The sequence below is a fragment of the Phragmites australis genome, chromosome 17 (assembly GCF_958298935.1).
Source record: "Phragmites australis chromosome 17, lpPhrAust1.1, whole genome shotgun sequence".
Taxonomy (NCBI): domain Eukaryota; kingdom Viridiplantae; phylum Streptophyta; class Magnoliopsida; order Poales; family Poaceae; genus Phragmites; species Phragmites australis.
The window spans coordinates 17187234-17212160 of NC_084937.1; the positions used below are offsets into that span (position 1 = coordinate 17187234).

Here is a 24927-nt window from a genome sequence, read left to right on the forward strand (position 1 = left end):
AGTTTGAGACTGATCATGGAGGATATCGTATCCGAAGAGCAGATTGAGCGCCTTTGTTCTGGGGCGTCTTATCACTGACAACGTGCTAACGGCCATCTGAAACGGAAGAACGGCAAAGTTGGTGCTTGTGCAGTAAAGCAGGATACGGCTAAAGCATACCTTCGCAGCATTATGCTGAAGCTGGGATTTGCCGAACCATATAGAGATAATTGTGTCACTAAATGTTAATGAAATTCTTGATTTGCTACTGAAAAAGTTATAATCTCTTTCATACCATTAATTTAGTTTTTCATCCTCCAAGTGTCATTGCCGTCGTAGCGGAGGTGACGGCGATAGCACATGGGGAAAGGAAAAAAAATAAGTGATGGTATGAAAGGGATCATGATTTTTTTCAGTGGCAAATCAAGAATTTTTTTAACATTATGGCACAAGGAATTATCTCAAAGATATATGGGTAGACTTGATCATGCGTTGCATTCAGTCTGTAACCTTTTGGGTAAGGATCAATGGACACTGTTGACACAAAAATATGAATTCTCGTGTCAACACACGAGTACCTCATGTGCAATCTTGGACTAGAAGTTCCGGCCAGGGAAACCGGAAGTTCTGATGTGGATCGGAGGTTCCAATCGCTTGACCGAAAGTTTCGGTATTTTCATATCACTTCGTTTTCACGGAAGCACGCGGCTAGTTTTTGAGCAAACTAGCAAAGGGATGATCCCACCAACACAAGGATGGGTCGGAGGCCGTCGTGGTGTCACGTAAGATGGCTATGGGTATTGGAAACACTAGCAATAGTAGGAAGAAAGGGAAGGGACTACAGGAGAGGAACTAGGGTAAAATAGATGCATGTTTGTGTTTGATCCATTGTTGGATGGATTCAATCAGCCATGACCCTCTATATTTATAGGGAGGAATGATCTTGCCCCGTTTTGAGTCAAAATCTATCAAAACTCCCATTCAAATCTGACTCAATCTCTTTCCTAAAACTCAAATTTGCTCTAGACTGGAAGTTCTAATCGCAAAAATCAAAAGTTCCGATATGGCCGGAATATCCGGATTCATACCGGAATAGGCTCTCGGGTTCAGTCAAAAATAATTAATTGGATGTTTTGGTTTAACATCGGAAGTTCTGATATGGCCGGAATATCCGAATTCATTCCGGAATGGGGCTCTCGGGTTGGACAAAAACTTTTAACCAAAAGTTTCAACCTGAATCCATATGTTCTGACAAAACTCCAGTGAGAACAAATTCCTAAACGCCGGACTATCCGGTGTACACAAAAATCAGAAAGTTTCGACCTGCTAAATTTTCCAAAACCGAAATTCATCATAATATGCCAATTTCGGGTTCTACACATACCCCATGTTTTTTGGTAAAGCTTCCTTGCCAAAAAACATTTGAACAACTAAATAGCCATGAACAATATACTAATAATCTTTTACCTTCTTTGGGACCATGATCAACCAAGCATTGGTTATGTATGCTTCTTTGGTCAATGAACAAATTATATCGGCCTTTTATGTATACTTCCTTCATCCATTAATCATTCAAAATTCCGAAGGTAATGTAAAAACCGTACCAATATCCATACCTTCATTAAGCAGAGCACCATCTTTGATTAATGGAGAACCCTCATCCATTTTTATTTCATCGTCATCAATACTTGGTTCTTTAATCTTCTTAGGCCTCCACACCTTCTTGACAAGTAACATGGGCTTGACCTCACTAAGAATATGATCCTTCACCTCCTTAGCCTTTGTTTCTTTCAATTCTTGCATGCGCACCCTTTGCAATCGCCTCTTTTGTGAAGGTGAAAGGCTGTTCACATCTGAACCATGTGTAGTTGTTATCTTCATTGCCGCACCATGCCCCTCATGGTTAACACTTGAAACAACATTAGCCGGTTGTTGTTGTACCTTCTCTTTCTCAATACTCAGCCTTTTCTCTTTTGATTTCAGATCTGATTTCTCACTTTAATTAGCCTCTTCCTTCACACGATAAATCTTTTTTACCTCATTCCTACCTCTCCCACTATTTGATCGAATTTTTTGCTTTAACCAGTCCTCTCTAGCATGAGATAGTCCATCAAACACCGACGGCCTAGGTATTATCTACCCTGGATGGAACGACTTAAAAGGCAACAGAGGTGGCATCCATAGACCATACCAACCCCACGGCGGATAAGGAGGAAATACCATAGGAAAAAAACCCACGTCATGGACATTAGTGGCCTAAAAGGAGGATATGGTGTTGCTGCATGAAAACCTTCCAATCGCCAATCCCAACCATCAAACTCATGCTTTCCAAACCGGCCAGCAGTACTTGGGCTAGTTTTCTCCCTCTCATAGTTAGCCATAAGTTGTTTGAAGGTCACATTCGGCTTTATAATATGTGTAGCTCTAGTGGTTAATGCTTGAACACTATCCTTAGTATTAACTTGTTTACTGCTATACGCATAGGAATGGCCGAAACACTCTCATCTCGGTCTTGATCATCAATTGTTGGAGCACGAAATTCAAGTGGTAACAATATAGCCTCAACCACATCTGACCGCCCAACAAGGGTCGGCCTTTGTTCTTTTGCTAAGACTAGTTCTAATTATTTATTGGAACTAAAACGTTTATTCAAAATTTCATCCACTTTCTCCCAAAAAGCTACATGCATTATATCTATTTCGGCTCCTTTCCCGACACCAGATTGCCTCCCAATATTTTTAGTCTCTATCTCTTGCTTAGCTAGAAGCCGAGTAGGTTTTGAACCAGCTTGTTGATTTGGGGTACAAGTATGTGCTTGCGATGTATCACACGAATTGGCCATTGTGGGCTACGCATATGGTATATTTTATTAGGAAACACTAAAATATGTTTCCAGCAATGAACTGCAATGAATACCGAAACTTTGGGTTGGTGTGGGAGATGTACCATATGCTACGATATTGTATGGAGGTACATGTATACTCGCTGAATTTCCCTCTATTCGGTCATAATCATTAGTGGCGTATGGAGCTAAATTATATGCATTAGGGGTTGCATATGGTACTGAAAAAGTATAGGGTACAACCTCTGCCCTAGCAACATGTAGTGTAGCATATGGTGGTTCAAAATAATTGGTCGAATGATCAACATTACTATGTCCATACATTTCATCCATTGGCATAGCTTATTGTGTAACCATAAGTGGTGAAATTGTTACCGATGAATTAAGAGATACAATTTCCTGTCGTCAATATTATAATTATTAACACGTGATGCCTATAATAACCGGTCGAACCTGTCATATCAATTCAGCCATAATGATTGTTCATCAGCATACTTGCAAATTGTACCTCGGGCTTGGTATAGATGGATGGTGTGATGATAATGTTGGGGTTGATCTCGAGTCCATATCACGCAATGGTTGGAGAAGATTGATTCCCCAGTGGAATCACCAAAATGTGTTGGCACAAAAAATATGGATCATTGCGTCAACACATGAGCACCTCGTGTGCAATCCTGGACCGGAAGTTCTAGCCAGGGAAACCAAAAGTTCCGATGTGGATTAGATGTTCCGATCGCTTGACCGGAAGTTCTGATATTTTCAGATCACTTCATTTTCATAGAAGCACGTGGCTAGTTTTCGAGCAAACTAGCAAAGAGATAATCCCACCAACACAAGGTTCGGTCGGAGCCCGCCATGGCCTCGCGCAAGATGGCTACGGGTATTGGAAACGCTAGCAATAGGAGGAAAAAGAAGGGAAAGGGACTACAGGAGAGGAACTAGGGTAAAATAGATGCATATTTATGTTTGATCGATTGTTGGATGGATTCAATCGGCCATGGCCCTCTATATTTATTGGGATGGATGGTCTTGCCCTGTTTTGAATCGAAATCTATCAAAACTCTCGTTCAAATCCGACTCAATCTCTTTCCTAAAACTCAAATTTGCACCGGTTCGGATGTTCCGTTCGCGAAAATAGGAAGTTCCAATATGGCCGGAATATTCGGATTTATTTCGGAATAGGGCTCTCGGGTTGGACAAAAACTTTTAACCAGAAGTTCCGATCCGAATCCGGATGTTCCGATAAAACTCCGGTGAGAATAATTTTTAAACACCGGACTATCCGGTATGCACAACAATCTAGAAGTTCCGACCCAAACCTAAATGTTCCAACCTGCAAAAAAAATTCAGAATCAAAATTTATCATAAGATGTCAATTTTGATCATCGACAGACACTTTTCTGAATTTTCCCTTCTAAACAGAGAGGTACTTACGGAAAGAGGTATTCTGTGTAGCATGCTGAAATTTGTCAGGTTAGGTCCCCAATTCCTTGCAAGAGGTGTTGGTGTCGGCGTCCATGGGTCTCGCATCTGTTTGTTATTCGCTGATGATTGCCTCGTTTTCTTCTCTCGAGCAACAGAAACAAGTGGAGAAAGGTCGCAAGAGATCCTTGACAAGTACGGTACGGAGCTGCCTCGGGTCAGTTGGTCAACAGAAAGCAGAGTCGCCGGGCTGAATGCGAAATCCCGTCTTCTCCACAAAGCACTCCTCATCCAATCTCGAGAGAGATTGGTACCCATGACCTCACGCAGCCACTACTCATATGTGAGCGGAGAACATGCCTCGCCCAACGACACGGGTGGATGCGCCGCCGCCGGGATCTCAACCGCCCATCTCATGCGGCGGCCACAGCTCGCTCCAGTGCTGTGCTGCCGTTCGTCGGGGCGGCGCGTCGGACGCTGGTAGTGAGCTAGCTCCTCACCACAAGCAGTCCCCATACGTTCTGTTCTGTCCTTCCCAAATAGTTCGTTCGTTTTGCTTTGAGAGGTTGAGCAGGCATTTGGGGCATTGAAAATGGTCGACGCGGAAAACAATGGTGTCAATGCCTAGCTTTACAAGAATCCATCTGTTCACCTCCACCTCCGCTTCTAATTGACAAAATAAATTTCTCCATGTAATTACATGATTTGTATAAGAGTCAGAAAAAGTTTGCTGATAGTCTGATACTACACCTTTGCTTGGATTTTTTTTTTTTTTTTCTTCCTCGCACAAACTTTTGATCGTGGGATGTATGCTGGACTTGTTGGCTGGTTTGGAGGAGCAGAAAGTGAGTTTGATATTGGGATTAGGTCAGCACTACTTGGAAAAGTAAGCAAAGATATATAGTTGATCTATGCAATTGTGAACTGCGTTGTTTTTGTCAAACTTATCATAGTTGTAGTTTCCCATAGTTATAAAGCATGTTTGTTCCAGGGTCACAGCACTCTAGTCCATGCCGGTGCTGGGATTGTTGAAGGTACAAATCCATCTATTGAATGGGGTGAAGTTGATCTCAAAGTATCGCAGGTACCTTTTTGTCCAACTCATGACGAGCAGCGTGCTGAATGTGAGAAACCAAGAAGAAATGTGTTTTAGTTTATGTGTGATGAGTGATTGATAAGTGTGTTAATTTAGTTTGATGATTTTTAGAATTGCAAATGCATGTACATATACTGCAATTATGATCATGACTAACCTAAGTTGCAGAGAAAATCGAGTTGGTGTGTTTGTCTCTACGTCCAGAAAAAATGTACACGCTGGATGATCCGGCGCTCTGAAAGTTAAACACGCTGGATGGTCTGGTGTTCAGACGGAGTACACGTCGGAGCATTTCAAGATAGAGGCAAAACTTGAAGTACACATCGGGTAGTCCGGCGTTGGGGTGAAGTGAATGCCGGAGCATTTCTTGCAGAGAGGTTGCAAAGTGGCTCTGAACACGCTGGATGGTCCGGCGATGGGCATGAATGCACGCCAGACTATTTCCTGCAGAGAGGATTCCAGACGGAGGGCTCTGTTGAGTTGCACACGCCAGATGGTCTGGCGCTCAGAAGGAGTGTGTGCCGGATCATCCGACGTTCATAATTTTTCTGAGATGTGTTTTGAACTGAGGATCTAGATTTGGACTAACTGCAAGTTGAGCTATATGTTGTTGGAGATACATGTTTTCTCGTCTCATGTTGTGTAGGTGATGGATACAACTTGACGACCGACAGCAAAAAGATTGGGGCTAAGCGTGAGCTTGGTGCCGGACGATCGAGGGAGCCTGGCGGAGTCAAGGGTGATCCGAGCTATATACATGGAGATGAAGCAAAGCATAAGAAGATGAGTGAAGATGACGTGGTGACAAAGTCGAGCGAAAGGGATGTCGGTGCAAATGATAAGGTGACCCAAGGGATCAGGAGTGAGAGAGACTTGCTGGCGGTTAAGATTGCAAGATGGAATACACGTGTCGACATCAAGATGCTTGCTTGGGGCCAGAGCAAACGGCAGTGAGTCACGCTTTGAGAAGCGTGCAAAGCGGTTTTGCGGTTTGGTCTCAAAATCGTGGGTAGATAGAGTGCACGTGGCATCATCGCGAAGCTAGCGTCGAGACGAAACTAAGTTGTGAATAAGCCATGGTCGTTCGATGGACAAAGCGAAAAGTGGACTAAAATACTTTCGGTGGTATTTTGGGAACAAGAAAATTTGGCATTCAATGAAGCTTCCAAGGCCTATAAATAGAATGGTAGAGTTGTTGGGAGGAGAAAATTAGCCATTAGAGAGTTGTGTGGTTGAGTTTTTGGAGAGGGGGAGATGAGAGCTTAGCCTTTATAATAAGTGAGAGCTTTGTGTAGGAAAAATACTTTATAATCTGCTTAAAGTATGGTTGACCTCTTGAAGAAATGAAGTGCATGTTTACTCCTATGCTCATGTTCATCTCCTTATAGTTTCCTTCTGTTAGCTCTGTTGCTTTGTTGCAAGTTTTTTCTTTTTGGATGAGATTATCGTTTTGGTTTTTGGGCTAAAATTTTTTCACCTGGAAAGTTATTTTTCTTGTCGCTAGAGGTATAAAATTTACATACGTATGTATACACGTGAGTTTTGAATTACCTTGCTTTTAGATCATCGACTTGGAGAATTTCTTCTATTAGTGATCTTTTCTTTGCTTTGAATGTTTCTTTCCTCAAGTGATATCTTTTGTGGCGATGATCCGTGAGATGAGTTTCAATGGAACTTGGGGTTCATATACATCAACGAGAGCTATGTATTTTTCTGGATATTTTTTTAACAACTTGAATCTCTCCAGTTTTGCTTCAGCTATTGGTTTCTGAGATACGTTAGGTGATAAAAGGAGAAGACCATCCATTTTGAAAGAAATTGATAAGACGACTATTTACCCTCCTCTCTAGTCATCAGTCTTAATCCTACATAATGTTATTTGGCATTCAAACACGCTCAATTGTTGGTTATTTTCAGTTTGCAAAGTTGTTGCGGTACCTAGAACAACATATTCACTACCAAGAGGCTGAAAATATGGGGACGGCCATTTGAATAGGTAGTATAAGTCATCGTGAATTCAAGTATTATTTAGCTAGTACTTGTAGTATATTATCTGCTTTTATATTAAACTATTTTACAATGTTCTGAGCTTAGCTTAGTTTCGAGGAGTTGATAGTGTGGATACGTACACCATCAGTTGAGTCCTATTTGGCTCGAAGTTGGGCTCCTTTCTTCTTCTTCGTGCAAACAGGCCTAATTCCTCCTAGGTATTCTCGTTTTTTAAACTACATCGCAAATGAGTAACTGGATCAAGAAGTACATTTTTCTGTAGGAATTTGGTCAAAATTTTATAATTTGGAACTCAGAACAGCAGTACTCCTACTTCTCAGAATTATTAATTAAGGCAGCACCTGAATTTCACTTTACTATTAAATATTTTCTGCAGAAACCTTCTGATTATTCTAGCATTTGAAACTAAATCTTCAAGTTATTTGTATTTATGACATTAACTTTGCTGGTGTGTTGGTTATCACTTCTCAAGCTGTTCTTCTACACTCTTTTTACAGGGATATTTTGATTTGATTTGAAGATTGCGGGTTGAAATATTTTTTCTTCTGTCAACTTGAAAGGATTATTTGTTCAAGTGCTTGCTCAGCAAACTGGGTATTTCTGATAATCGCATGCCTTCCAGTGCTGATCAAAGTTTGGCAACAAAAAAACTCAAATAAAATCAAATCAAAGAGATACTTCAGATTAGTGTACGTACAATGATTGTGAGCTGTAACAACCGAGCAAGTGCAAGTGTGCAACGGTATGTTGACATTAACCTGAATCCTCCAGCCTGTACTGGGTGTTCAGTTTGCTTATACAACTGTATATTGGAGCATGTAAACATACAAAGCTACAACCATATTCATGAACATAGACAACTTTGTACACAACCTCCAAACCAAGATAAAAACTAGGCAGGAAAAACGAGCAAAAACAGCTCTCATAGTACCTGGACATGCTGTTCATGCATGACATATGTTTGCTGCCTCGGCTAGTCTCTCTTCCGGAGCACAGGCGGGCCATAGAACAGCAGTACCAACATCAGGAGGTATCCAACAGCGACAAGAGCGACTAACCTCGCGTCATCTCTGCTCAGATATGCAGACAAGGCCGAGTGAGCAGTGAGCACAGCGAAAGCCGTCAGTCGGAGCCATGGTGCCCGATCATCAGCTGCAACAGAGGAAGATGAGGCAGCGCCTCTTCTGGCAGAGTGGTTCTTGGTTTTCTTTGCCATGAACGAGGGGAGGAGACTACTGTTCTGGAATCTGGAGAGTGGAGGGGAAAGGTAGCTCAATTGCCAGGAAGTTTCGCCCAGCAAGTAGCTGCCTTTCAGGCTTGTTTGTCACCACATCAGAAGATCAGGCCTGTGTGACATCTTTTGACTATAGGCACACATAAAGTCTAGGGGATCTGATACCGACCACAAGAGTCTGTGTCACTGTCATGACTCATGAAACCCTACAAAATACTATTAGATAGTAAAGTGTTAGAAGCTATGTTACAGGGACACGCGTGTCAAAATTTTTTTGCCTTATCGACGCGTATCCCCTCGTCGATACGCACCAGACACGATCCGACACGCATCGGACACTTCTCCAGCAAGTCCAAGCGACGGAGATAACAAAGACGCTGCTTGAGGATGGAAGAGTGGGGAATGAGCTAACCCAAGTCGCAGCTGTCACTTCACGTCTTCATGCCTCCGTCGATGTGGTCGTAGCTGCTTGTCATCTCCACCGCCATCGTTACTGCATGCCCTCGTATCGAGCGGGAAGGAGACAAGATGACAAATCGGAAGAGAGAACGTGAGTGAGGAGGGCTACGGTTTGCGGACAGCAACTCCGGCGGCAGCTCACCCTCCATCCGCGCGTGCGAAACTGCGGCGGCGGCGACAGCTCTCCCGCCTCTCTGTGTGGTGTGTTTCATGTGCCTGTGGGCTGCTGTGACTTGAGAGGTAAAAGAAGCCCTAGTGGGCTATTCTGCTGGTGGGCTTTGGCAGCAGGAAAAGTGAATGGATCAGGCTAGCTGATTCTGTTGGGTTGGGCAACATCTTTTCTTTTCTTTTTTTCCTTTCTTTTTCTAATCTCTACAGCTTTTGTGCAGTTTACGAGTGAATGACACATCCTTTATACATGTAAATGGATGTTTACAGGTGTTTTAACCACAAATTCATATGTTAGTCCAAATATATACTTATATTATTTACTACTCAGAATATATACAATATATTTTTAATAAAAATTAATATATATTACACGAATCTCCGAATCCTATTTTCTAGATATTGCCGAATCGGACACCCGCATCCGAGTCGAACTCTAACACCCGCATTCGTGTCCCGGTAACACTGGTTAGAAGGTGACAGTCTATGAAACTCAAAAAACTTTCCTCAAACTCAAAGGCATCATGCATGAAACATAGTGTTCTGGAAGCTGGACAGTTACAAAGCTGATTCTATTTCTCAATTTCATAACAAGAACTGCTCAGGTATACGAAGGCACATGTAGCTCGGTAAGTAGGGAACATTCTGATCCTGGAAAACTTTGCAGATGTCAGCTCAACTGCTGAAGTGCTATATGATCCAGGGGCATAACAAGTGTCAAAATACAAGGGCTTTCTGCTTCATCTACCAAGGTTCTCCATATTCTGATTGGGTGAAATTGAAACATGACATGTGGTTAGCGCTAGACTGTCACTTTGTAGCACCTTGTCCAGAGGGAGAATCAGCATCAGGCGAAGTTTCTGCGTCTAGTAGGATTTGCCTCAGATGCTTGTCTTCCAGATGTTCCTGCAAACAATAAAAAAGTGGAACAATAAACATAATTTAGCAAAACAAGCAATATAGAGGCATAGAACCTAAACTCAGAGGCCAGTCAAATGGAAAATAAGGTAATGAGAGGAAGTGCCCATATAAATCTGAAGAAGCCTAGTGTTGTTGGGTGCAAAGAAGGTTTTGACCCTTGGCAGTAATTGGCCAGTTATTACGTTTTGAACATTTGAGTGCAAAGAAATCTTATCCCTTTGACAAGAAAAAGGAGGGGGGGGGGGGGGGTAAAACACATCTAGCACGGTGAGCTTTGGTTAGAATGGATGGGTTGTTTTGGTTTCGCTAGCGTCCACTAAGTCGCTAAGCTGCCTATAAACCATATCTCAAATTCGCAGTCAGCACTGAACCAGTTGTCAGCAGTAATATGCTAGAACCATTGTGGCACCCAACCAACTAGGCAGGAAACATTCCCGCCTCAAATTCACGGTCAGCATTGCACCTGTTATAAACTGGTAATCAGATAGAAACCAGCATGGTGGCAAGCCAACAAGCAGGGCTCTTAGAATACGGATGAACTGCTTTGCTGCACAAATGTAATGCAACTAGTCCTAGCATGCTCTATTCCGTTAAGCATTTAAACTGAATGAACCTCACTAAAATCTGGAGTCAGGACATAAGAATTAACAACAGGTGACAACAATCTCACTGTCCTACATAACTATATCATGAACGCCCTAAGGGATATCACAGCACAAGATACAACGATCTTGCATTTGCAACACGATACATTCAACCACTCGATACATTCAACCACTCAACACGATCCCGTTCCAGCACAGCCTGCAGATAAATGAGCAACGCAACAATAGGGCAACCAAAAGCACCCACTCTAATGGTTATCGCAAAATTGTCCAACCTTCCTACGGCCCAATTTCAGAAACTAGTTATGGACAAGATCTAGCTAACACCCTCCAAATCTTGCCACCAAATCCAAAGCCTACCTCGAAGGATCACAGTCTAGACTACAAAACTAGCGCCAATAGCGCATTCCTGTCTCCGCAAGCATAATCTATCCAGGCGGTCCCATTAAGCATCTCCGCATCCAAGAACCATGTCCTTGCAACGAAACGAGGGGCGAAATAGTGGGATCTTGACCTAGCACAGTCAACTCGTGATCCTGCGGAGCGAACAAGAAAAGGAGCGAGCCGTGGCTGATGCGTAGGCGAGTACGGGAGGGGCGCGGCGAGGGTGCATTACCTCGAGGCAGACGCGGTACTTGTGCCAGTGGGCGGCGCAGTCGTCCCTCTGCCACTGCCCCTTGGCGAACTTCTCCGCGTACCACCGGTTGAAGCACTCATGGTACGCCGCGCGCAGCTCCGAGCACGCCGCCGCCGCCGCGGAGGGGGCGGACGCCGGCGACGCCGTTGAAGACGACGACGACTTGCTCCGGCCGAACACCATGCTTCCTGCTCTGCTCCCTCACCGCCGCCGCTGCCACTTCCGCATCCCGCGACTCCCTCGCTCTTTCTTTCCGTTTTTACCCCTCAAGGGGGGAAGTTGGACTTTACGGGACCCGAGCGCCGAGATGTACTTCTGTGTTACTGGCGATGCAAGTTTTGTACTCCCTCCGGTTATAAGATCGAGTTAATTAAATTTTTATAATTTTGATTCTCAATAGCTTCTAAAATACTTAATATAAAAATATAAAAAATTATATGTGTAGATTTGTATAAAAAATATTTTTATAATATTATATTTTTACTAGATATTATAACTATATTCTAATAGAAATCAGTGATCAAAGGGACATTTTGAAGACCATGAAAAATCAAAAATATCTTTTTTTTAATCGGAGTGAGTATTTTTTTTGTCATTAGGTGTCTGATTGGTTGCCTGCACAAGACTAATTTGGCCTGACAGATACGTATAATCTTATAGAGTTACAGTCTGGATCGGTAGATGCAAATATACGTTCGCAGTCTGACTCGACAGATACAAACAGACCTACTTATCAGTATCACAAAATCATCTTTATATAAGTAACCAATCACAATCTTAACTTTTATATTCACTCATATGACCTCATATTCAATTAAGCAAATAGAAACTCAACTCAGACTATTTAGATAGATACAACCAACCAAATACTTTTCTTTTCAATAATTACGTAGAACTCCGCTCAGTCTGTTTTCTCTCAGCCTGCATATACGATCCATACGGACAACTAATCACACCCTAAATCAATCTAAAACTAAAAGATAAACTAAAAATTTACTCACACCTAAATAACCTAAGAAAAAATAATTTAAATAGTGACATCAAATTAATTGTTGAGTACCCGCTTACATCCCCTTTACGCAAAACGGCTGAAAGCGATTTGCAGCACATTGAACTTTCTCGGATCCGAGAAGCTGTCTGAGCTCTTTTTACCGGATTCGAGTACCTTTTGTCGGATTTTGTACAACATCGTTGAAGATGGATATGGTTCCGAGGTTCTTCTATTGTTTCAAACTAAATAATGGTCACGAATATCCATTGCCAGCATAAAGATGAATTATTTAGTTCAGTAACATCGTAAAGATGTACACATTATTCGTCTGAACCTGAAATAGGTAAAAAAAAAATACTATCTCTATTTCTCTTACTCCGTGAAACCTTCAAATCGGTGGCTTCAAATTTGTGATTTTCTATGCCTGATGACATGTATTCTTTGGCGATGGATATGTACGGCTGGTTACTCGATGTTATATGTATGGTTTATATATGTTCTTAGTTTCTTCTGCCATATGTACGAACCTTTTTTTTCCCTTTTTTTTCTTTTCTTTGAAATTCATTCAAATCCAAATTTGATCATATTTCAAATTCAAAGTTGATAGGAAAAACGTCTCAAAACTCCAACACAACACACTTACATACTCACCGAGTGTCATCTTATATTACACATCTACTACAATACCACACACATTCAAACAAAACTACAGTACAAATTTTGCCCTTTTTTTATTATAAGGATGACGCACTCAAACAACACACTTACACAATTACGACTTCTCCTATTACACCAGTGATGCTACAGCTACGTGATGACTAGTCAGCGCCCGACGTGGCTGGGTCCACTACTCCAATTAAGCGGTGATTAGCTACGTAATTCCTACGTGATGACTAATCAGCGCCCGACGTGGAATTATATCAGACCACATAAATCAGATACGGCACAAAAACACAACAAAGAACGGATAAACCACGATGCACAAACGAATCCGCCATGACGAGGCCTTTTCAGTATATATACCAGACCTGTCTTCAGCTCATCAACTCCAAGGCCGACTCGACGAGCGAGCCAACGTTGACGGCGCGGCGGCTGAGGCCGACGCTGCCAGAGAACACGTTGAAGGACTCGAGCTCGGAGGTGGTTCCGGCGACGTGCCTCAGCTCGCCTTCCATCCCTAGCTCCACGAAGAGCGCCACGAAGTGCGCGTCCAGCCGCATCATCGCGATGGAGAGCTCGATGGTGTACAGCCGGATGCGCGGGGCGCCCACAGACGGGCGGCCGTAATCCCGCAGGACCTGCACCAGCATCCGCACCAGCGCCACGTCCTCGACGCCGGCCGCGGCGAGGCTCGCTGTCATGACAAGCAATCGGACGGCTCCAGTGTATCGCCTTCTGCTTCACGCACGACCATCAACTCTCAGCCACTCGTTTACTTCAGTAGTTCGCGTGCCGGATAAGGCACAGTTAAACTCGTTTTACCGTTATTAAGTCTTGTAATTCTGGTTACTTTAAATGGAACTCGGTTGTAATTAATTAGGGGAGAACGGTAATTCCGCCAGGCAATACTTAGCTGGCGTGCAGGGGAGAAAAACTCATTCAGAGAAAAATATGAAAAAGCATCTCACGGTGGCTCGTTCTGAGTTCATCGTCCCCTAAATCTTCCTGCGTTCTTGCTCGAACTCTGAAGTTGCCACTCGATTTCCAGTGTGGTTGTTACAAATTGGTATCAGATTCAGTGTTCCTTGGCAATCAGCGACGAATTCGTACTCCGGTGAGGGTTGCTCGGCGTTGTTCGGGCGTAAAATTCCGGGAACCGGAACGGATTGGAGTTCGCGGTGGTGTCGGCGGAGATTGGATTCAGAGGAAGGTTTCGCGGCTAGTCCGTGAGTAAAATCCCCTACTCGATCTCCAATCTGGGCGGCGGTAGACCTCCGGTGTGGACTGCTTGGGGAGGCTTTGCCAAACCGATCCACCCGCGCGCGTCGTGATGACAAGAACTGCGGCCAAGACATCTGCTATTGCCGCATCAGCTGCCGCAGCAGCAACTTCTCTTACTGGTGTGACAAATCCTGAAGATCTGGACGGCTCTAGTTTGGGCTTTGCGGACACACTGCATGACGAGGTAATCGATCTGAAATCTCGTATGGGTGGTGTAGAAGGGGGCCTCGTTATGCTGCAGGAACAGATGAATTCCATCCAAGCTACATTGGCTCGCATTGCAGTAAGGCTAGATGGTGTTGTTGATCAAGTTCCTTCCGTCATGCAAAAGGGATCTGGAATGACAGATTCTATGATGGGCAAAGAGATGGGAGAAGAACAAGATAGGCAGGTTGATAAATCCTTTGGTGAAGAACTGGAAGGCAAAATTACCAGTGACAGTAATCTCTGCACAAACAGCCAACAAGCAGCACCATTGAGTGTTGTTTACACTGAACTTCCAGGCAGGGTTAGCAATTCAGTTTCTGGGATGGATTATGCACCTGCTAGAAACATACCAATGCAACATACATCTGGACCAAGAATGCATCACCCTACTTATGTTCCTCCACATGCCAGATCTTTTGAGCCCAACAGGTTGAGCACTTGCCCCAATCAAGAGAGGTGGGGATTCAGATCTCAAGACAATTCATTCAGCCTAGCAATTTCTAGACCCAAGCTTGAATTTCCTTCTTTCCATGGTGAAAACCCCAGTGGATGGATTAGGCAATGTGAGAAATATTTTGATTTAGCTTCTGTACCTCTGGAGATGTGGGTTTCTTTAGCCACCTTACACTGTTCTGGTCGAGCTGAGTTCTGGTGGTCCGGCTTGAGGATTTCCTCCAAACAGCTGCGATGGCCTCAATTTTGTTCTATGGTATGCAATAGGTTTTCTGACCATGGTGTCTATGATGTTGTGGAAACCTTCCATTCATTGGTTCAGGACACTTCTGTGGCAGTTTACATCGACAACTTTGAGGAATTAATGGCAGGCATGCATAGGCAACACCCCACATTACAAGAAGATTATTATATAAAGTGCTTTGTTAAAGGATTGAAGGAGCAGATCAAACACTATTTGAGGCCACATAAGCCCAGATCTTTGGAAGAAACTTATGGCATAGCAAAGGATTTGGAGAGAGCAACTTTGTACAGGAAGCAAATTTCCTCCTTCACAAGCCAAATGACTAAAGGCCAGTTTGCCTCTCCCACTCAACCAAAACTCAGCAATGCGGTTACTCTGGGACAAAAGTTTGAGGTTCCTTCAAAGCCTGATAAGCTGCCTACTATTAACACTAAGGCCAGAGAACCTGGAACTTGTTGGAAATGCAGTGCACCGTGGACACCTAAACACAAGACTAAGTGTAAATTTTATCTCAATACCGCTCATGCCATGACATTAGAACCTGAAGAATGCCCACTACCAGATGAAGAGCAAGACCACCATTCACTAGAAGATCAAACTGATACTCTGCAGCAACCATCCCAGCTCATGCATATTTCAAAGCAAGCAATTCAGGGTAATTCTTCCTCTGCCACATTTTGCCTTCCTCTCATTATTGGGGGCAGGAGAGCTGTTGCACTATTAGATAGTGGAAGCACCCACAGTTACATGGACATCACTTTTGCCAACAAGGCTGGATGCACCATCCAACAGACTCAGTTGCAAAAAGTGGTTGTAGCTGGTGGTGGACAATTGCTCTCGGGTGGTCATGTTCAGCACTGCCAATACTTGCTTCAAAAAAGGAAATTCGAAGATTCCTTCCAGCTGCTCCAACTCCAAAGTTATGAAGTCATTTTGGGATGTGATTGGATCTTCAAACACAGCCCAATTAACATTGACTTGAAAGCTAGAACTTTAACTATCACCAAGGATGGACAAGAGAAAATCAATTTCACTGATTGTACCACCAATGACCAGTGTTACCTAATCACTCCACAAAAACTCCTCAAGCTTATGTCCAAGGGTACCTTTGGATTTCTATTTCACATCAGAGAGGTACCACACGACACCTTATCTCCATCTTGTTATGAGGAGGTCATAGACCCACTTCTGCAGCAGTATGCAGAGGTATTCTCTGAACCTACTGGGTTACCTCCTCCAAGAAGCTGTGTTCATTCTATTCCTCTACTTCCTGGCAGTGTGCCCCCCAACATTAGACCATATAGAATGCCTCACCACCAAAAGAATGAAATAGAACGGTTAGTCAAACAAATGTTGGAGCAAGGGATCATACAACCTAGTGAAAGCCCTTTTTCTTCCCCCTCCATACTTGTCAAAAAGAAAGATGGGAGTTGGAGGTTTTGTATTGACTATAGGCAGCTGAACGATTTAACAATTAAAAACAAGTTTCCTATTCCTGTAATTGATGATCTATTTGATGAACTCCATGGAGCCAGATTTTTTTCCAAACTAGACTTGAGATCTGGATTTCACCAAATATTGATGAAGAGGGATGATGTTCCTAAAACAGCCTTTAGCACTCATTTTGGACATTTTGAGTTTTTAGTAATGCCTTTTGGGCTCACAAATGCCCCTGCTACCTTTCAAGCAATGATGAACACCATTTTTGCTGAATATTTAAGGAAATTTGTTCTTATCTTTTTTGATGATATCCTGGTTTATAGCAGTACTTTGGATGCACACTTGAAACACCTTGCTACAGTTTTGCACATCTTGCAAGTTAATAGACTTTCAGCAAAAAGAAGCAAGTGCACATTTGCAGTAAATCAGATTGAATACCTTGGTCATATTATTGATGGACAAGGTCTATCTACTGACAACTCAAAGATTGAAGCAATCAACAACTGGCCAATTCCCAAAGATATATCCCAGCTCAGAAGCTTCTTGGGCCTAGCTGGGTACTATCGACGATTTGTGAAGCATTTTGGGATCATCTGTCGGCCACTGCATGATTTGCTCAAGAAAAATTCATTCAATTGGGGTCCCACACAAACTGATGCATTCATACAGCTCAAGCATAGACTGGTTACAGCTCCGGTCCTGCAATTACCTGATTTCCAGCAACCCTTTATTATAGAAGCAGATGCTTGTGGGATCGGTATTGGGGCTGTTCTCATGCAGGAGGGACGACCCATTGCTTACTTCAGCAAAGCTTTGAGTTCCAAAAATCAGGGACAATCTACTTATGACAAGGAAGCCCTGGCCATCCTGGAAGCTGTGAAGAAATGGCAACACTATTTCTTGGGCTCAAAACTGATCATAAGGACTGACCAGCATAGCCTTAAATTCTTGGCTGAGCAAAGAGTAACAGAAGGCATCCAATATAAGCTCCTGCTGAAATTACTACCATTGGACTATGTCATTGAATACAAGAAAGGAAGAGAGAATAAGGTAGCTGATGCATTGTCACGAAGACCTCAGGAATGCAATGCCATAACTACAGTCCAACCGTTATGGATCAATGAAGTTTTGCAGAGTTATACAAATGACAATTTCTGCAAACAATTGACTGCACAGCTAGCTTTAAATCCCGATTCAGACCCTAATTTCACTCTACATTCAGAAGTTTTGAGGTACAAAGGGCGCATACATATTGGTCAGAACCCAACACTTCAAAATAATCTCATGAAAGCATTCCACTCTTCTGCATTGGGAGGGCATTCTGGGATTTCAGCAACCTACCAAAGGCTGAAACGATTGTTCCATTGGGCTGGAATGAAGAGATCCGTGCAAACATTTGTCACTTCCTGTCCAATATGTCAGAGAGCAAAAGGTGAGCAATGTCACTACCCTGGACTCCTTGAGCCATTACCAATTCCAGATATGGCATGGGCACACATTTCCATGGATTTCATTGAGGGTTTGCCCAAATCAAATGGCAAGGACATCATTTTGGTGGTAGTCGACAGATTAACTAAGTATGCTCACTTTGTCCCTCTCTCTCATCCAATTACTGCTGTTAGTGTGGCTCAAGTATTCTTAGATAACATCCTAAAGCTTCATGGCATGCCCACAGCTATTGTTTCCGATAGAGACAGGATTTTTACAAGTGAATTTTGGCAAGCCTTGTTCAAATCATGGAAAGTTTCACTAAAATTTAGTACAGCTTATCATCCTCAAAGTGACGGCCAGACAGAGCGCGTAAATCAATGTCTAGAATCATACTTAAGGTGCATGGCTTTCACTGAACCAAAGAGGTGGTTCTATTGGCTCTCTCTCGCTGAGTGGTGGTACAATACAAACTACCACTCATCCTTGAAATGCACCCCATTCCAAGCTCTTTATGGCTATGAACCTCCTGCAATCAGTGAGGTATCTATTCCAGGTCCTCAGTCTCCAGCCATAACATTCTTAGCTGAGAAGCAAGACATGATCACTAAGTTGAGGGAGAACTTATCTCAAGCACAGGCACGGATGAAACGGTATGCTGATCTCAAGAGAACCGAAAGGGCATTCCATGAAGGAGATATGGTCTATTTGAAAATGCAACCATACAGACAAACAGCATTTGGGCTGAGAAACTCATTCAAGCTGTCGACTAAGTACTATGGTCCCTTTTTAGTGCTTCAGAAAATTGGCTCAGTGGCATACAAGCTCCAATTACCATCACAAGCACAAATCCATCCGGTTTTCCATGTGAGCCAGCTTAAGAAGCATGTGGGATCTCATGCTGTACCTTCTAAAGATCTGCCAATGGTTGACTCTCATGGAAGGATTAAGGTAGCTCCTGTTGCTGTTCTGGAGACGCGGATGCTGCCTCGCGGTGACTCCGTGGTGACCCAATGGCTGGTCCAATGGGATGGTCTGCCTCCTGATGAAGCAACCTGGGAAGACAAATCATTCATCAAATCCTCTTTTCCGAGCTTCTATTGGACAACAATCAAAGAATGGTGGCCTGACCAGTCCACTCATGGTGTCATTCAAACAAACTCTGCTATTGCTCCAGGCACTTGAGGGCAAGTGCTATCTCAAGGGGGGAGAATTGTCATGACAAGCAATCGGACGGCTCCAGTGTATCGCCTTCTGCTTCACGCACGACCATCAACTCTCAGCCACTCGTTTACTTCAGTAGTTCGCGTGCCGGATAAGGCACAGTTAAACTCGTTTTACCGTTATTAAGTCTTGTAATCCTGGTTACTTTAAATGGAACTCGGTTGTAATTAATTAGGGGAGAACGGTAATTCCGCCAGGCAATACTTAGCTGGCGTGCAGGGGAGAAAAACTCATTCAGAGAAAAATATGAAAAAGCATCTCACGGTGGCTCGTTCTGAGTTCATCGTCCCCTAAATCTTCCTGCGTTCTTGCTCGAACTCTGAAGTTGCCACTCGATTTCCAGTGTGGTTGTTACACTCGCGCGAAGCTCCGTGGGCTGCATGAAACGGAGCATCTGCGCGGCGAGGCCGAGGGAGATGTTGAGGAGCTTGGTCTTCTCGACCATGATGGTCCTCAGCACCTGATGGAGCATGGAAAAACACGATACGTGGTGAGGGAGCGTCACATAAAAAACACATGAAACAAAGCGGAAAGAGATTAACTAACTACTTACCTTGGTAGCGCCGGCGGTGACTCCTCTGAGTGGAAGCTGCTGCCACTCCTCCCCGGCGTAGGTGCACAGGTTGCGCAGGATCCTTGCGGCGCCGATGACGATGGCGGGATCGTTCAGCGCCTCGACGAGCCGCTTCACTCCTCCGCCGCACGCCGTTATGATTAGGCCACAGTTCCTCCTGCTCTCAAGCGCCAGCATCGCCAGCGCCTCGCCAGCCTCCACCCGGACCGCGTCCGCCTGCCGGATGGCCCCCACCTCCTTTCCCTGCAAGAACATCGCCACCAGCAGTTTCACCACGCCCCCCGTCCCTCCGATCTCCTGCCTCGCCTCCTCGTCCATCGCGAGGTTCGTCATTAACCCGATCGCCAGCTGGTGCAGCTCCGACTGCTCCTTCCCGTCACGCTGATTCAGCACCTCCCTGACGTTGCTCACCGTGAACACGTTGTCGGAGAGCTCCCTCCGGAGCTGCTTCCCGGTGGTCCCCGTTGTGCTCGCCAGCCTCTTCACCAAGCGGAGCGATTGCTTCACCGCCTTGAGCCGCATGTCCGTCAGCGTCGTCACCGGTCCGTTATCGATGCTCGAGTAGGAGATGATCTTGTCGAGAAGGCCCTTAGACTTGCCAATCTTGACGCAGTTATCGTTGTCGTGCGCTAGTTTGTTGAGGATGGACAGCCCGAGGAGGTTGAGTTCGTCGAGGTCGGCGTACAGCAAGGAAGCGAAGTACTCGATCGCGACGGGGATGCCGGTGACACGAAGCGCGTTGAGCTTCTCCCCGGCGAGCATGGACACGACCACTGCGGCCGACCGGCGGACGCCCTTCTCGGACTCCCAGTTGAGCATCTCGATGAGCCGCTCGATGGTGGGCGCGGACGTGCCAATCTTGCGGAGCGTGGAGTCGGCGAAGCGGTCCGACTCGGTGAGCGCGGCGAGGATGCTGGCGCCGAGGCGCTGCTCCTCGTGGGAGCCCGCGGTCAGCAGGTCATCGGCGTAGGACACGAGGTCCATGTGCAGGCCGTCGAAGATGCTGCCGTTCAAGTACCGAGCGTAGGAGTCGTAGAAGAACCGGCGGACGGCCACCGCGCCGCCGGCGGTGTCGAGGTGGCACTCCTTGGCGACGCGCTCCAGCAGGCGGTGGTGGCTAACCCTCCACTGCCACAGCGCCTTCTCGAAGAGTAACAGCAGCGCCTCGGCGAGCGCGAGCCCGTAGAATATGTCGAGCGCGGAGCGCCGGTTTGTCCGCGCGTCGGCGCTTCCGCCGTAGCGCTGGTGGACGAGACGGACGAGCGAGAGCGCGACGCAGGACGACGCGGACAGCAGCTGCAGATAGTAGAAGCCGCAGCCGACGGGCCACGACGCGACCGGGGGCCACGTCTCCTCGTGCTGCCACTCCAGCTCGTGGCCGCGGCCCAGGATGCGGGTGCCCTCGACGAGCAGTAGGGTGGTGACGCACCAGAAGTCGGTGCAGCCGAGGGTGACGGCGAAGCCGCCAAGCAGGACGACCGTCGCCCAGAGGAAACCCAGCGCGCCGAGCCGGCTCGCCGCCTTCTCGAGTACCGCCAGGTGCATGGCGAGCGCGGTGAGCCGGCGCTCCGGCAGCGCCACGTCGTCGTCGATGCTCGCGCCGACGTGCGAGGTCATGATCGCCTTCTGCGGCTCGAACAGCGTCGGCAGCTGGTCGGGGATCTGGACCCGCACATTCCGGACGGCGAGGCTAGCACGACGATCCATCTGAGTATCCTCCTTTCTTCTGTTCTTGACAAGCTAGCTACCAACACGAGTTGTGCTCGTTCCCCAGGCAGTGTGGATTTGCTCAGCACACAGTAGCATGAGTATTTATAGGCGTGCAACTACTGCAAGAGCACTGAAGCATGGAGATGCCGATGGACATGTTTGTTGCTTGCGTTCATGCATGGCAGATTGATAATAGAGTCCGTTTTGGGTTCAACCCTTGATGGGGATGGGGATTATTCTTCCTTCTTTTTTCTTGTTACAAGAGGGAATTGCCGTCTGAGGCAACCAATATCTGGAACTTAGATGCAAGCGATCATTGTTACCGTTGAGCCTGAGCAGCGCCAAATGCATGACATGCCGAACTAACGGGCCAGAGATCTCGGCGTTGGATCCTACATTGCTTGTCCTAATGTCCTTGCTTTCACTTGACTAAATGCCTGCAGATTGCATTGAGACAAATTACTCATAACATTCTTTTCCGGCTCTGACAGCATTACTTCATAAGTCGCATGCCGTTTCTTTGCTGCAATTATAGGATTTTGCTTCCCAAATCCTTGTGTTTCAAGATTGTGTGGGAAACTATCTGAAAGACTTCAGTTGCCAAGCCTGATCGAGGTGATCTTCCAGCAGCTCATACAGTTGAGTCGTTGCTACGGCGACTGCAATTTCAGTACTAGATGAGACGGGTTTAAACTCTAAAGGATGGCCTATCACATTCACAGCTTACAACACTGCTCGGCGCCCTATCATGCGTACAATGATCGAGCTTAATTAGTTACCGCAGTCTGAACAAAGAGGGATGGTTATTCTACATTTCAATTGGAAACCGCTCAGATAATATTCTAATTAATCATTAAATCGATCATTTATGTAATCGCAACTATAATGATTAACTAAAATATCATCCTGATAGTCCCGACATGTGTTTTATGCCTAAGATCGGAACACACGTCTTTACAACAAGCACATTATCACAAGATATAATAAAGAGCGAGTAATTAAATTAAGTTACAAGTCTTTGAGTAGATTAACTTTACAACAAAAGTATAAACTAAATATTATTAGAGTAACTACACAGCGGAATAAAATACATGACAACAAAAGATGATTAATGTCATTTGCCCTAAGACGCTACTCCAAAATAACATCAATCGAGTAGATGGCACTACTCATGCCCGTCGTCAACATCGGCAGGCGTAAAGTAGCCAAATACTAAACCTTCCACACCTGAAAAGCAAACAAAGTACGTGAGTACGAAGGTACTCGCAAGATTTAATCTATAGTAGGTACTTATAAATAGCCCGACTCTAAGGAGAATGCAATTTGGATAATTAGTAAGGACTCGACCACAAGGTTAAGTGAATTTCATATGCAAGAGCAATTTTGACTAAGTGTAAGCATCTACACCTAACCATAAACAACTTTTTATCCTGAGATCATTATCATACCATAATTATAACTTGAACCGTATCAAAACTTCAACAACATCACCATACATTTCCACATCACAACCACAATCGAAACTCTAGGATTGATGCAAATGGACAAAAATGTGCTCATAACCAAGAGCGCGGTAATTTGAATTATTTTACACCCTGCAGGGGCTACTCTATTACCCACACGACTTGAGGATCATACGACTTGCGTGACCACATAGGTCCACACAAGGGGTACTTATGTCAACATTTCCCAAATAAGTCCCAACCATTTGAACATGCACCTCGGCATGCTGGAGTCATCTAGAACTACTCGCAGAGCAAACTAGATACCCCTTCCGAGCCTATTATGCCGACAACGCCCGAGACTAGTACGCTAAAAAATCACACTTACATAAGGTATTCGGCTCATTCGTCCAATATACAAATACGTGGTAACTACAGATAAGTGCTAAAGCCAACTACAACAACGGATGGTGCTTAATCGATTCAAGCGGGCATATAGCATCCGAAACTCCCTTCTCGAGTCATCCCTATTCCCCGTCCGAATCTCAGCTCATCCTCACTAACTTACACCATCCTCCATCATCATTATCTTTGTGACATAAGGTAAGCCCTAAGCTCGCGAACGATGGTTGAACCACCGCTGACTTCTACCAAGGACCTATGTCATACTAAGCATGACACATTCTTTTCAAGTTAAACCATTATGTGACATGAACAACATAGGTTACAAAGGATCAAGCGATAAACAATGTTAAGGGAGGGTAATACAACAAATAGGATCTAACCCAAAACCCTACATAAGACTCATTGACATGCAAACATACATAAAGTATAACTTATCAATTGACACAATATATGATCCAAAGTAATGGGATAAAAATATTTAGATGCTTGCCTTGTTGATTAGCTTCACAGGCAACGAAAATAACCTCCGGATCGCCCTCGGTCGTACCCGCGTCACCCTCCAGTCCTTCGTTCACTAAAGAAGAACACGTGCAATGATGAGTATGAATATATGCAATGAATTGTGCTGCATGATGTATAACAGTAATGGATGCATCATAACCTCAAGCTAAGAGTACAGGACATACAAACGAACAAAGGAGATTTGTGAACTAAATATGTTCGAAGTTGATAGCAGTCTGGGTCAGTCCAGAGTATCCGTGTTCCGACCCTCCGGGTCAACCTCCGGTTTAGGTTCTCGGTTAACTCCTAACTCAAAATAGTTCAGACTATCCGGGCTAGGCCGGACTCTCCGGGTTTGGTCAGACTGTCCGAGTTTTACTCCGAGAGAGGTGCTCGGTTAATTTTAAACCGAATTATGCAGATTGTTCGGGTGGACCCGGATACTCCGGATCTAGCAGACTTGAAACTCACAATGATTTTTACTTGATCGATCCATCGCGCATGTAAAATCCTATCCCACCTAAACATGTATAAGGACTAGTACAAGGGTTCTAAACTCAAAACACACCCTAAACCCTAACAATTTTTGAACACAAATCAATGGGGTTCTCACTGGGCTACCCGAACTATCCGGGTTCTACCCGAAGTGTTCAGGTTCCTGTAGAACACGATTTCGCGGTGATTCATCGATCGATTCGACTTGCATGTTGAAATACACACTACCTAACATGCAATGGCACCAATGCCTTAGTTCTAGACCTACCACACTCACTCTTGCACTTGCAACACAATTCATTAACTTCACCTCATTCAACATCCTTTTAGCTCTAACACCTCAAGAACTCCACATTGCTCCACCATTCATCATTTGCAGCTATGAACCGCGAATCCTTCCCAACCAAACCCACATTCTTACTAAAGGTGACACGTCCTAAATTCCGTAATCGTATGATTAAGCTTAATCATGTGTCATTAGCGTCATAATTAAATTGGA

General features: G+C 44.7%; 2 protein-coding genes across 2 annotated transcripts; both read right to left on the reverse strand.

Annotated features, from left to right (window-relative positions):
* Positions 1–9659: 9659 nt before the first annotated feature.
* Positions 9660–11665, reverse strand: LOC133897479 (uncharacterized protein At4g33100-like). Its single transcript, XM_062338210.1, has 2 exons — positions 11353–11665; positions 9660–10116 (listed from the first exon to the last, which is right to left on the reverse strand). The coding sequence occupies exons 1-2, from the start codon at positions 11554–11556 to the stop codon at positions 10021–10023; spliced, it is 300 nt and encodes a 99-aa protein (XP_062194194.1). The 5' UTR covers positions 11557–11665; the 3' UTR covers positions 9660–10020.
* Positions 11666–13344: 1679 nt separating this feature from the next.
* Positions 13345–21582, reverse strand: LOC133896924 (uncharacterized). The gene is made up of 3 exons (XM_062337557.1): positions 19855–21582; positions 19659–19761; positions 13345–13718 (listed from the first exon to the last, which is right to left on the reverse strand). The coding sequence occupies exons 1-3, from the start codon at positions 21580–21582 to the stop codon at positions 13399–13401; spliced, it is 2151 nt and encodes a 716-aa protein (XP_062193541.1). The 3' UTR covers positions 13345–13398.
* Positions 21583–24927: the final 3345 nt, after the last annotated feature.